Source organism: Nicotiana attenuata, unplaced genomic scaffold, assembly GCF_001879085.1.
Source record: "Nicotiana attenuata strain UT unplaced genomic scaffold, NIATTr2, whole genome shotgun sequence".
NCBI classification, from domain to species: domain Eukaryota; kingdom Viridiplantae; phylum Streptophyta; class Magnoliopsida; order Solanales; family Solanaceae; genus Nicotiana; species Nicotiana attenuata.
The window spans coordinates 624,756-638,594 of NW_017670346.1; the positions used below are offsets into that span (position 1 = coordinate 624,756).

Consider the following 13,839-nt stretch of genomic DNA (forward strand, 5'->3'; position numbering starts at 1 on the left):
TTTTTCTCACTTACTAGCCGTTTCATTTAAATAAAAACCTCTCTATTCCTCCCCTTACACAAATACCCATTAATTGTTTTTCTCTCAATCCCATCTCCACTCTCTTCTTCATTAATTGGTTCTTGGTTTTTTTAATTGCTCTCAGTTTTCTGAGAGCTTTTTATAAGTTTAGTACTGAAGAAAAAAGATAGCTTTATTTTTTTCTTTATTTTTGATTCTTTAAGAAAAAACCAAGAAAAAGAATAATGGGTGTATCTAATGAGAACAATCCTACTATGATTAAACCCAGAAATGTGCAAGGTAATGTAGCTCAAAATAGTCATTTTTTCAATTTTTTGAGCTTAAAATTAGTTATATACCAATTTCTTGAAGATGGGTTTTTGAAAAGTTTTGATTTTTAAAATGTGGCTCTATTGGTCTTTTTTTTTCTTAATTTTTTTGGGTTTTAAGAGGTTAAAATCAGCTCAAATATATTATTACCAATTTTCTTGAAGATGGGTTTATGAAAATATTTAATTTTGAAAATGTGGCTCTATTGATCTTTTTTTTTTTTCTTTCATCTTTTTGGGTTTTAAGAGGTTAAAATCAGCTAAAGATTATTATTACCAATTTCTTGAAGATGGATTTTTGAAAAAATTTCTCTTTTAATTTTTAGGTGGGGCAGAATTGGGTTACAGAAAGTTTGGAGTGGAGACAAGGAACAACAGAAGAGCATTAAGTGTGATTAATCAGAATTTTGTTGGAGCTAAGCCATACCCTTGTGTTGTTAATAAGAGAGGATTATCTAAGTAAATTCCCAACTCTAATCTTTATTTATTTTTCTCATAATCTTTTGACAATTTTCTATTTTGGTTTTTTTTAGTTTTGTTATTCTTAGCTGATTTTTTTTTTTAAATATTTTCTTGATCTCAGTGCTAATGGGATCTGTAACAAGAATCCTCCTGTTCCAGCTCATAGACCTATTACAAGGTTAGATATATAGTCAAATTTCCAAACTTTTTGTTTCATTTATTTAGAACTATTTTCTTCAAATTTGACATGTAAATATAAATTCTTGAAATGTAGGAAATTTGCTGCACAAATTGCTAACTCAAAGCAGCATTATCCTGAGGTACAACTCATAATTTCATGGAGCCAAAAAAAAAATGGACACTCTCTTTATTTGATTTTGCCGAGCGTCTTTCGAAAACAACTTCTCTGCCCTTCCAGGGGAGGGGTAATGCTGCGTAGATCTTACTTCCCTAGACCCCTCTTGTGGGAATTCACTGAGTTTCTTGTTGTTGTTTTTGTTACTCGCGTTCTTTGGATTTTCGTGTAGTTTACATATTTACATAAATGTTTAATAGGAAAACAAGAAACCAAAAATAGCAGCTGAAGGTTTAAGTGTATATGAGGATGTAGCTATAATAGATGTGGAAGAATATGAGGCAGCAGCAAAGGACCAGCCAGTTCCAATGTCTTTGGAAAAAACTCAAATGGTAAGAGAATTTTGAGCTGAATTTTGGAAAAATTTTAAATAGATAAGTTCATAATTTTTTTTCCAGGAGATTGAGATGGAGGATATATTTGAGGACAGTGTGATAGATATTGACAGTAATGATGCGAAGAACACGCTCGCAGTTGTTGACTATGTGGAAGATCTGTATGCTTACTACTCAAAAATGGAGGTAAGTCCAGCTGAATAAAACTCAGTTGCTCAGATCAAAGTAATAATTTGGTATTTATTGTATGGCGCGTATCCACAATATCTGAAAGGGGTTCAATTGAATTCCCTTCGTCGAAAAATCACAATGTGCAGATAGGATAAAAATAGGACAACAGTTCTGATTTTTTCGATGGACAGAACTACTTGCAGTCTTTTAAGTTTAAAGAATTTGGTTTCTGAAGGAAATAACACTTGATCAAAGTAGCATCTTGATTTTAGAGTTTCACAACAATTACATGCCTTTTCATGTGACTAAATAACTGTCACCATATTCAGGGCTGCAGCCGTATATCGCCAGACTATATAGGACAACAGTTTGATATCAACGAGAGGATGAGATCTATACTAATAGATTGGCTCATTGAGGTACTTAAATTCTTAATCCCAATTGAAGTAATAGGAGAGTGCAGAATGAAGTTTCTAAATAGTTCTAATAATTGCTTGTACTAAATGAAACAGGTACACCACAAGTTTGATCTCAGGGAAGAGACATTATTCCTAACTGTTAATTTGATAGATAGATTTCTGGAGAAACAATCCGTTGTGAGAAAGAAGTTGCAGCTTGTTGGTCTCGTCGCTATGTTACTAGCGTGCAAATATGAGGAAGTTTCTCTCCCTGTGGTGGATGATTTGGTGGTCATTTCGGACAAAGCATACACAAGGAAGGAGGTTCTTGAAATGGTAGCTATAACGACTTCCTATCGATATTAACTATTCCTGCATTTTATCTGCTTTCAAATTCTTATTAAAGATGTCTTCCATTCCTGCAGGAAAAATTGATGCTCAATACGCTGCAGTTTAATATGTCAGTTCCAACTCCATTTGTTTTTATGAGAAGATTTCTCAAAGCTGCTCAATCGGATAAAAAGGTTAGCGATAGAGGAGGATTTTGACATTTTTGATTTTTACACTCTAGAGGCTGTTACATTCACTAACTCTGTACTCCTGTTTACAGCTTGAGCTACTTTCGTTCTTCTTGATCGAACTTTGCCTCGTGGAATATGAAATGCTTAAATTTCCACCATCGTTTATCGCTGCTGCTGCAATCTATACAGCTCAGTGCACACTTTATGGTGTTAAACAATGGAGTAAGACGTGCGAGCTGCACACAAAATACTCGGAAGATCAACTTCTGTGAGTGTACTTACAACCTCTACATCGTTTGATTTTATTTGTCAAATTTCTCAAGATTTCTCTAATTTAACAATATTTTGTTCCTTGCTTTTATAGGGAGTGTTCAAGATTGATTGCGGGATTCCACCAAAAGGCAGCAACAGGGAAATTAACCGGGGTACATAGAAAGTACAATACATCAAAATTCGGTCATGTAGCAAAATGTGAGCCCGCTCATTTTCTTCTTGTGCAGACCCAATAATAGGAAAGGGCATGTATAGTTTTTACTAACTTTATGTGACATCTGTAATTGGGTTGGCATCATTAAATTGGGGGCGGGGTTACAGAACTAAAATAACTCAGCAACTGCTGTTGCCCCAGGGAATTTGACAGCTTCTACTAGATATAGCTCTCACGCAAACAACTTTGGGTTGTTTCACTTGTGTTCAATTTGAGACATACCTGAATTGTATTTTTACTTTTTACCACAGTAATAAAAAATCTTAGATAATGTTTTCTAGTATATTTTGGCTTCGTTGGATGGATGCACTTCGTTGTACATGCTTTTAACTACTTCAGCTAATGTTTTCCGCGTCCTGATATTTTCAGCTAATGTCTTACAGCAATATCACCACTATGGAACCATCCTCCTCTAAAGGCTTTTTCTGTTGCTTAACATCTTCCAAGTATCCACTCATTACAGTATTCCCTCCAACATAAGTTCGCCCGTTGTCATTTGGCACCTTTGCCCTTGCCATTGTGACAAGAGAAGCACTGCACTCCTTGCCTTGCTTTCAGAGTTAATCGTTCCTGAAGCAAGATGTACTCGGACCAGTCTCTGTCAGTCCATATAAATGAGATACTCCGAATACCAACTCCTCAATCTTGGCAATGGTTTGCGTAGGCGGTGATGAACCACCTGTACCTTGTGAGGAAGCGGCTTTCTGTCACTTGGTGGTGAATTTGCTTTCATATTCAAGACTGTTGGTGCTCCACTCATATAGTGATCTTGTAAAGGGATATATTTTGGGATACCACTTTTGGAGAGACGCGCATAAGCATAAGGCAAACATTAGTGCCACCAAGTGCAGCCAAGCCCCAAATAAGGCACCATCCATCGCAGTGAAACATCGGAAGAGTCCAAGCGTAAGTAGGCATTGAGCTCATTCCTTGAATGAAAGTAACAGCAAATAGCATTGAAAATATGCTCAACTGTGATAGTTAACAACTCTCTTAGGATGTGATGATGTCCTGGAAGTATAATTTAACACTAGTGGGATCAAATTCACTTGGCAGCCTACATCACCCCTGAAGGAACACTCGATAATCTAAACACATTAGATAGCGCGTAAATCGTAAAACGAGAACTTACTTGTTCTTCGTGAAGCGGAAGCGAAAACGGATGAACCGTGGCTGGAATTACTGGTCGGCGGTTGTTGTCACGGTGTGTTGGAGCAACCCCCAATTCCACAGCCTAAACCCTAGCCGAAATTGAGAGAGAAGAGCGTAGAAAAATACTGCAGAGTTTTTTTTTAATGTACACACTAAGTGTACTTATATAGGGAATATTAAGTGTACTTATAAACCCTAGCCGAAATTGAGAGAGAAGAGCGTAGAAAAATACTGCAGAGTTTTTTTTTAATGTACACACTAAGTGTACTTATATAGGGAATATTTAGGGTTAACTAATAACCCTATTGGGCCATAAAGCACCCCTTATGGATGGACCCAATTTTCCTACATCTCCCACTCACACATAATGGGAGTGCTCATCTAATATGAGAAACACATTCTCATCTCCTCAATCATTCATACAGGGAAGTAGACCATGCGACCAGCATACTGTGAGAGCTAAGTGCTATACATCTGTTAGGAGTATATAGCCTCTCGTCGAGCGCAAACCTGCAAGTAGATCATAAAGTATGCAGTATCCTAGATCATGAAAATCACATTTGATATAGTCTCAAAATCTCATATATCATTATTTCTTGTATTCACAATCATAACTCATAAGTCATAATTAGTGCACCAGTGAATACAAATAAATGAGATTCCATCAATGATCTTCCTCTTCTCACGATTCCCTTAACATTAGTATGACTGCTTTTCTAGTTATGCTCCGCTAGACCGAATCTGTGTTCATGGTCTTTTGGAAACACACTAAGATAGCTAACATCACACTAAGTCTCAAGTATCTGATCAGAGTCTCTAAGGGTACAAAATCTTGAGCTATCATAAAAGCTCTGGGTCTCACACAACAATAAGTTGAGAATGGACTTATATTAACCCAATTGGTCGACATTAGCACACATGGTATGAAACATGTGCTACAACATTTTCTCCTTTTTCCCAAGGAGCGTATGTCTTTATCTCATAAAGAATGTTTTACAGATGATATTTAGACACCATATGTATCTAAATTTGAGTTCTTTGATCTACAATATCATTTTTAACTCGCATCTGGCTCACAAAGTAGACTAGGTGAACGTTTTTCACCCTAATGACCTTATGTCATTGTTTAAGAGACATTCTGATTTTAAGCGAATAGCTCTCAAATTATCCTTATGATAATTTTGCTTAAAATCATGTCTCATCTCCTCACATCACTAAGATAAGGAGGCGGTTTCCTATGTGAGAAGGCCAACCTCATGTCTACTCGACATACTTATAAAAAAAAACAAAGAATGTACATAACATTCAATAATAAAAATATGTATGTATGTAAATCAACTTTATTGATAATCAAAGAACATCAGTTTGAGAAGACGGGAGATAATAACAAAATAAAGTATCTCAGAGTCTACGTAAGCCTTGAGACCTAGTGTGTCTCACAAATGCATCTCTAGACAAAGGCTTGGTCAATGGATCTGCTAACATATCTTTTGTAGACACATACTTCACACGCAATACCTTGCGTCTAACCATGTCTCTCGCACAGTTATACTTGATATCTATATGTTTGGTTTTACAATGAAACTTTGGGTCCTTGGTGGAGGATATTGCAGCCTCACTGTCACAGTAGACTAATACTGGTTCAGTATTTTCAACAATATCCAACAAGTGCTCCAAGAACTTTTTCAACCAAACAGCTTCTTGTGTTGCTGATGCGAGATCCACGTATTCGGCTTCCATTGTAGATAGTGATACACATGATTGTTTCTTACTACTCCATGATATGGCCCCATCACTGAGTAAGAAAACATATCCTGAGGTAGACTTCCTCTCGTCTAGATCTCTTCCATGGTCAGCATCACTGTATCCAACTAATCGCAGATCCTTGCCGCCTTGATAACAAAGGGCATAATCAGCAGTTCCCTTCAAATATCTCATGATCCTCTTTACTGCTTGCCAATATGCTAAACCTGGGTCGGTCTGATATCTACTTACCAAGCCAACTGCTTGACAAATATCAGGTCTAGTGCACACCATAGCATACATTAGACTTCCGACTGCACTCCAATAAGGAACTCGGCTCATTCTTTCTGTCTCTTCAGGAGTCTTAGGACACATCTGACTTCCCAAGGTATGGCCTTTACTGATAGGGGTTTCAACTGGGCTACTATTTTGCATATTAAATCGTTCAAGAACTTTTCTAATGTAATTTTCTTGTGAGAAATACAATAATTTCTTTGGACGATCTCTTGAAATCTTAACTCCACGAATATATGCAGCTTCACCCATATCTTTCATCTCAAATTGGGATGATAACCATGACTTTATCTCGGTTATAAACTCCTTATCATTTCCAGCTATAAGTATGTCATCTACATACAATGTTAAAATCACAAGCTTGTTTCTTGATCTCTTGGTATAAACGCAATGGTCTTCATCCATCATGGTAAAACCATTGGATACAAGAACATTTTGAAAGCGTATATACCACTGCCTTGAAGATTGTTTTGAGGCCATAAATAGACTTCAAAAGTCTACAAACCTTTTGTTTGTGGCCCTTTTCAATAAAACACTCAGGTTGTTCCATATAGATTTCTTCATCTAGTTCTCCATTGAGAAAGGCAGTCTTTACATCCATCTGATGTAATTCAAGATCCAGGCTTGGAACAATAGCTAGAACCAGGCGAACCGAGGTAAATCGTATAGCAGGCAAGAAAGTCTCTTCGCAGTCTATTCCTTTCTGCTGTGTATACCCTTTCGCCACCAGTCGAGCCTTAAATCTCTCAACTGTGCCATCAGCCTTGAGCTTAATTTTGAGAACCCATTTGCTCCCAATTGCTTTGCGTCCTTCAGGGAGGTCAACTAGTTCCCAAACTTTGTTGACTCTCATAGACTCCAATTCATCCTCCATTGCTTTTGTCCATTTATCCTTAGAAGGGCATGAGAGAGCCTCTTTTACATTTTTAGGCTCATTTTCTTCTTGTAGGAGCATCATAAATAGTTCTCCGCCTTCAACATCAAATCGTCGGCGGGGAATCTTTTTACGAGAACCACGTCTTACTTGTGATTCATCATTGTTCCCATTTGGATCAATGTTGCTCCCACTCGGATCAAGATCATTCATCCTGCTCCCACTTGGAACAAGATCTGTGACCATCTCGCTCCCACTTGGAACAAGATCCATTTGGTCACTTCCACTAAAAGTAGAAGGATTACTTTCATTCGCATCTGATGATGAAGGAGGTCTTTGATGAGAAACTAATTCATCATCTGCTAAAATTCTCCCACTCGAATTAAGTGATCCTTGTACTTCTTGATCCATTATCTCAAATAAGGTTAGGTCTTGACCTACCTCTCCCTTCTTAGGGAACTCATCCTCTAAGAATGTGACATCCCGTGATTCAAACTCAGTTACGCTCCCACTGTCTTGCTGACCTATAAACACATAACCCTTTGAGGTTTCAGAGTATCTTATAAAGATACTTTTCTTTCCCCTCGGGCCCAATTTGCCATATTTGTGAGAGGAATCATGTGTATAGGCAGCACAACCCCAAGGTCTTAATACACTTAGGTCGGGTTGTCTTCCAGTCCATAACTCATATGGAGTGGTAGTAACTGATTTTGTAGGCACTCGGTTAAGTACAAAGGTAGCAGTAAGCAACACATCACCCCAGTAACTAATTGAGAGGTTAGCTTGTGCCATCATTGACCTAACCATTTCTAGGAGCGTTCTGTTTCTTCTCTCCGCAACACCATTTTGTTGTGGAGTATTTGGGATAGTCAACTGATGAACTATTCCCTTTTCATCACATAAATTATTAAACTGAGTTGATAAATATTCACGACCACGATCAGTTCGAAGAGCTTTTATCTTCTTGTCTAATTGATTTTCCACTAAGCTCATATAGCTTTTGAAGCAACTTATTGCTTCTGATTTGTGGTAAATCAAATAAACATAACTGAAACGGGTAAATTCATCAATAAATGTGATGAAATAATTTTCTTCATGCCTAGCCCTAACATTCATAGGCCCACAGATGTCAGAATGGACTAATTGTAAAGGATATTCGGCACTAGTCGCCTGACCAAAAGGTTTTCTTGCAGATTTTCCAGCTAGATTCAATGCTGGAAAGCAAACCGTGTTGTGCTAACCTTTGCATTCTTTGTTGGCCAATATGACCAAGTCTAGCATGCCATATGTTTACATCACTATCATATTTATGTGAAGAAACAAACATAGAAAAACTGGCATTATTATTAAATGAATCATAATCCAAATCCATAATAATTAAACCTCCGGTCACATGACCAAAACCAAATAAAGTTGAACCAAAAGTCAACTTGGCAGAATTGCCATGACAAAACAAGTCAAATCCTAACTTAAGCAAAACTGAAACTGAAATAACATTCCGGCGAATTGTTGGTGCAAAGAGAACATCGTGTAGTATTAGGTCTCGTCCACCACGCGGACTAACTTGCATGTACCGATCCCTTCAACAACAACTTTATTGTTATTGCCTACATATATCCACTTTGCTCCACGTGGAACTCGCCGAAATTCAACAAAGGCACTGCGTTCCCAGGTTATGTGGTCCTTTGCTCTTGAGTCTACAATCCCCAAAGGATTAGATTCAATTAGAAAAATAGAACTAGAAACACAAAGTTCACTAATTCGAGCATCGTGAAATACCTTTCTAGGAGGCTCAGAGCAATCTCTAGCATAGTGACCCTTCTTGTCACAATTATAGCATTTCACTTTATCAACTTTCACACATTTGGGACGTTTGTTCTTGCCTTTTTCAGTCTTTGCTCTTTTAGCAGGCTGAACTTGAGGTGGCCCTCTCTTCTTTCCCCAGTTCCTTTTCTTTGAATCACTCTTGGTTTTGGAGGTTGTTGCCATGTGCAACTCAGCTATTGGCTTTGCAGCCTCAAGTTATTCCTCCTCTAACTCAAGGTGTCTGCGGACATCTTCCAGAGTTGTGATTCGCTCATTATGGGTCAAATGCATTTTCATATGATCCCAAGAACTAGGTAAAGAGCGTATGATAGCTTGGATTTGTTGTTCATCAGTCAACACATGACCAGCATCTTTCAACTCCCCGATCATATTTGTCATTTGCCTCAGATGTGTTTTCATTGAATGTTCTGGGCGTTTCTTATATGAGTCAAATTTGATCGTTAAGGATCTCAGCCTTGCAGTGGAACAGGTACCAAACCTTTTCCTCAAAGCATTCCAAGGATCCATAGCTCTTTGGTGATCCTTAAACTCCCTTAGAATGTCATCATCTAAGGTGCTCAACAATGTAATGCGAGCAATGGAGTTCTTTTTCTTCCAACTGTCATAGGCTTCACGCTCACGCCTATGCTGAGCAGTGTTGCCTTCCTAAGGCTCATTCATGACATTGTTGATGGCCTCCAGAGCCTCTTGCTCCTTTAGCACATACTGGACTTTCAAGCTCCAGGTTTCATAATTGTCACCATTGAGTTTCAACCCTTTGTTGAGCTCAGCAACAATGTTTTTCGAAGCAGTAGTCATTTTGTTCTTTAACAAAATAAAAAAAGATCATGTAAAAAAATAAAGCAAGGCACGATGTTCTACATACATACATATTATGACACTAAGCATCAATTGATTAAGTTAATAAACACATATATTAATTATGGAGTCGAAAGTTCACTATGTTCCCAATCATCGTCCAAGAATTAAAATATCATGAAAAATAACCTATTCAATTATCTAGCTAAGCGTCTTAATCATGTTTAAGACAACATAATTATCTAATCATGATTTTACAATCCTATGTGGATCATAAGTTAACAAATAACTTATATTAGCATGCAAATAAAATTAATATCAAACTAATTAACATTTCATACATGTTAAACAAATTAACAAGTAATATTAATATTAAACTAATTAATATTTATATCATGCTCAACAAATTAACATACATGTGTTAAACTAATTAACAAATAATACAACAACAACAACAACTACCCAGTAAAATCCTACCAAGTGGGATCTGGGGAGGGTAATGTGTACGCAGACCTTACCCCTACCCCGATAGGGCAGAGAGGTTGTTTCCGATAGACCCTTGGCTCAGAAAGATGGAAATAAGAAAAACAAGAAAAGACAATTCATTAGTAACTCCAGTAGAAATCGTAATAGTAACAGAAGCATAACAATCAAAAGATGGATGACATGCAATAACAGTAACCAGGCCCGGGGCTCAGATAAACAGCAAGTATAGTGTGTATTTAACATAAACTGCAAGCCATCTAAGGCCCACCCTAATCCAACCCCGCCTCACCCCCGGAAAGAAGTAAGAAAAGTTCTACTACCCCCTAACCTACAACCCTAATGCTTGACCTCCAGACCTTCCTATCAAGGGCCATATCCTCGGAAGTCCGCATTCGTACCATGTCCTGCCTGATCACCTCTCCTCAATACTTCTTAGGCCTCCCTCTACCTCTTCTCGTACCCACCACGGCCAACCGCTCACATCTCCTTACCGGCGCATCAAGGCTTCTCCTCTGCACGTGTCCGAACCATCTGAGCCTTGCTTCCCGCTAATTAACAAATAATGTTAAAAATAATTAACATTCCAAGCATGTTAAACAAATTAACAAATAAATATAATGTTAAACAAATTAACATTTTAAAGCATGTTAAATAAATTAACATATAAATTTAATGTTAAACAAATTAACATTTTTTAGTGTGTTAAACAAATTAACAAATAAATTTAGTATTAAACAAATTAACATTTCAAGCAATTGGGATAATAAAATAATTATAGTATTCATAAAAGAATATAAATACTAAATTTATATTCTGAAAATTAAGTCCATAAGACTAATTTTAATAATCTGAAATTTATTTTAAAAAGGACAAAACCTATTTTGGTAGCTTTTAATAGGCCATTAGCCCATAATAGACTGACAAAGCAATTGGGGTTTTGACACAGTTACCCACAAAAATAAAATTATTTACCCTTGTCTACCCATTTATTTTTCTACCCATAAACTAATTACATTTCCTACCATAGTAGGTTTTGTGGGGAATTTTCTCTTTATTCTCCAATTCTTTTTTATTTCTATGCTTCTTTTCTTTTTCTTTTCTCCTTTTCTTTTTTCTCGTTTTCTTCTTATTTTTTTCTTTTTTTCTATTCTAATTTCATTTAACTTCTTTTTTTTTATTTTCTTTTTCTCTTCATAATCTAATTTCATTTCCTATTTTTACTATTTTTTATTATCCTTTTTTTTTAAATTATTACTAAAGAAAAATCAAATTGTGTACCAATTAAATGTAGCTAATATAACCAAAAAAATATTAACTAACATTTGATACCAGTATAGTATATAGTTATACCAACAGGGTATACAATTGTACGCAAAGAGTTAAAAAAAGTTTAATTCAATTATTAAACTGAAATAATAGTTGTCAATAAAAATTTCGAAAAATTCTAAAAGGATCTAATTGTAAGAGTATACCGTTACATTATATAACATACTATAATTTTATTTTATTTTTGCATTTTCTGTTTGCCTCTCACGCTGGGTAAAAGCTTAAAGCAAATTAAAAGGGAAAAGGCAAGTGAATTTACGGGTAATAAGTATACTATTATAGTATATTGTATGCTATTACAACATATTGTTACAGTATATTGCATATTATTACAGTATACTATAATAATATATTGTATACTATAATAGTATACTGTTGCAGTATAGCTATATACTCCTACAGCATATTGTATACTGTAGCGGTATACTGTAGCTGTGTTCTTCTTCGATTTTCAACTGAAAATTTCGATCTCAATCACCTCAAATCAGCTCCAAATGCTATCAAATTCCAGTATGAACTTCCAGAAGGTACTACAAGCAATATTTAATAGCACCCACTTTTAATCAAACAAAAAATCTTCAAAAATAAAATTGAGCTTCAAGCCCAACAATGGTGGATATTAAAGGTGATGGCCAGATGAAAGTCTTTATATAGGAAAAAATACGATGTTTACCTTCCAAACTTTATACAAGGATCTGGTGAAGCCCAACAATCTTCAAGACTTGCATCTGGTGATGGCCTTACACGGATTATTTTTTATATAGGAAGGAAAAAGTTTGGAAGGAAAAGTTTGGAAGGAAAAAGTTTGCACCTGGGCTTCACCAGATCCTTGCATAAAGTTTGGAAGGTAAAAAATACGATGGGTATAAGTGAGAGGTAAAATGAGGAGGAGGAAGAGAAATGCGGGTAAATAGTTTGGGAGCATAGGTAGCAGTAGTAAATAGTTTGGGTCTGGGCATTAAAGGGTAAATAGTTTGGAATTAATGGGTATAAAGTGAGATTTTCTCAAAGCGCAATTTCGTATTGGGCGTCTTGTTTCAAAAGCTGACAGAAAGAAGAAGCCTATGACTTCTTTATCCAATTTCATCAAAATAATTTCTGAAGCTCCATCTATTATAGTGAAAACATAGCCCAACTAAAGATGGTCCAAGTTTTTCCATTGGGCCATAAGCCCATATATTCTGCCGATCTTTAGAATTAATAAGTCCATGTGACTTTAAAGCTTCTGAAGCCCAAATTTATTCTAAAAATTAACATAAACTTTGACTTCAAGGAGGGGAAACTAGGTCTTACTACTTCTTCTTTCTTGCAAATTTCAGCCGTCACCATTATGGAACACAAAGTTTCACCTATTTTTTTTTATTTTTTTTTTAAATAAAACTTCTGAATATCAGAACTTTGAGAGAAAAATTTTCTCTCCTTTTCTTCTTCAAGTTTGTCGCCACTCATTATTGAAGCACCAAGCTTCAATTATATTTTTTTTTTTAAGTTTATTTTCAGAGAAGGGAGAAGTCATGACCTCTCTAACCTTCTTCTTAGTGACTGAAAAACAAAAAAATATGGATCTCCACCAGCGGCGGTGGTGGTATTCCGGCGGCTATGAGGACGGGCTGATCGGTAAATATTGTAACAAGACAAACTGATTTCCCTTCCTTTCTTTAAAAGTAATTACTGATCAGTTCTAAAAAAAACTGAATTAATAAAATTTCAGATTGTTTCAAATCGTGTTGAATTTTGATTTACTAATTCAATTGCTCACTGAATGCAAGAGAAAAAAAAACAGTTGATTTCACACAGAAAGGCTGACAAACATGTTATTCTCTCTTGTTTATCATATTTGAAAACTTATTTCAATTAAACGGATAAAATAATTATCTTGTTGAGATTAAACAGATTAATCGTCTAATATCACAGAAAAATACAGATAGTTGAACATTCACATAGAAAATCAAAACTATTCTATATTTTATTCCGGACCAGAAAATCAGCCTATGGCTCTGATACCAATATGGGTGTCCAATGGGACGGGCCGGCCCGTCCCGTCCCCCGTCCCGTCCCGATCCCGCTTCAAGTTAAACGGGATGGGCCAATGTTAAACGGGACACGGGATGGGACGGGACGGCCCGTCCCGCGTCCCGTCCCGTCCCGTGTCCCGCCAGATTTTTTTTTTTTAAAACTAGCCGTTGGGCAACGGCTTAAATTGCAAAAATAGCCGTTGCCAACGGTCCAAACAGCCCCTAACCCCCCCTCCCCTCCCGAAACACCCCCTACCGCCCCAAAC

At 36.5% G+C, this 13,839-nt stretch overlaps 1 protein-coding gene across 1 annotated transcript; it reads left to right on the forward strand.

The window, feature by feature from the left end:
- On the forward strand, positions 1–2,843 carry LOC109238170 (G2/mitotic-specific cyclin-1-like). The gene is made up of 10 exons (XM_019404604.1): positions 1–300; positions 656–788; positions 913–969; positions 1,066–1,111; positions 1,347–1,478; positions 1,545–1,667; positions 1,982–2,071; positions 2,165–2,386; positions 2,476–2,574; positions 2,661–2,843. Exons 1-10 carry the CDS (start codon positions 246–248, stop codon positions 2,841–2,843), a joined length of 1,140 nt encoding a protein of 379 aa, XP_019260149.1. The 5' UTR covers positions 1–245.
- Positions 2,844–13,839: the final 10,996 nt, after the last annotated feature.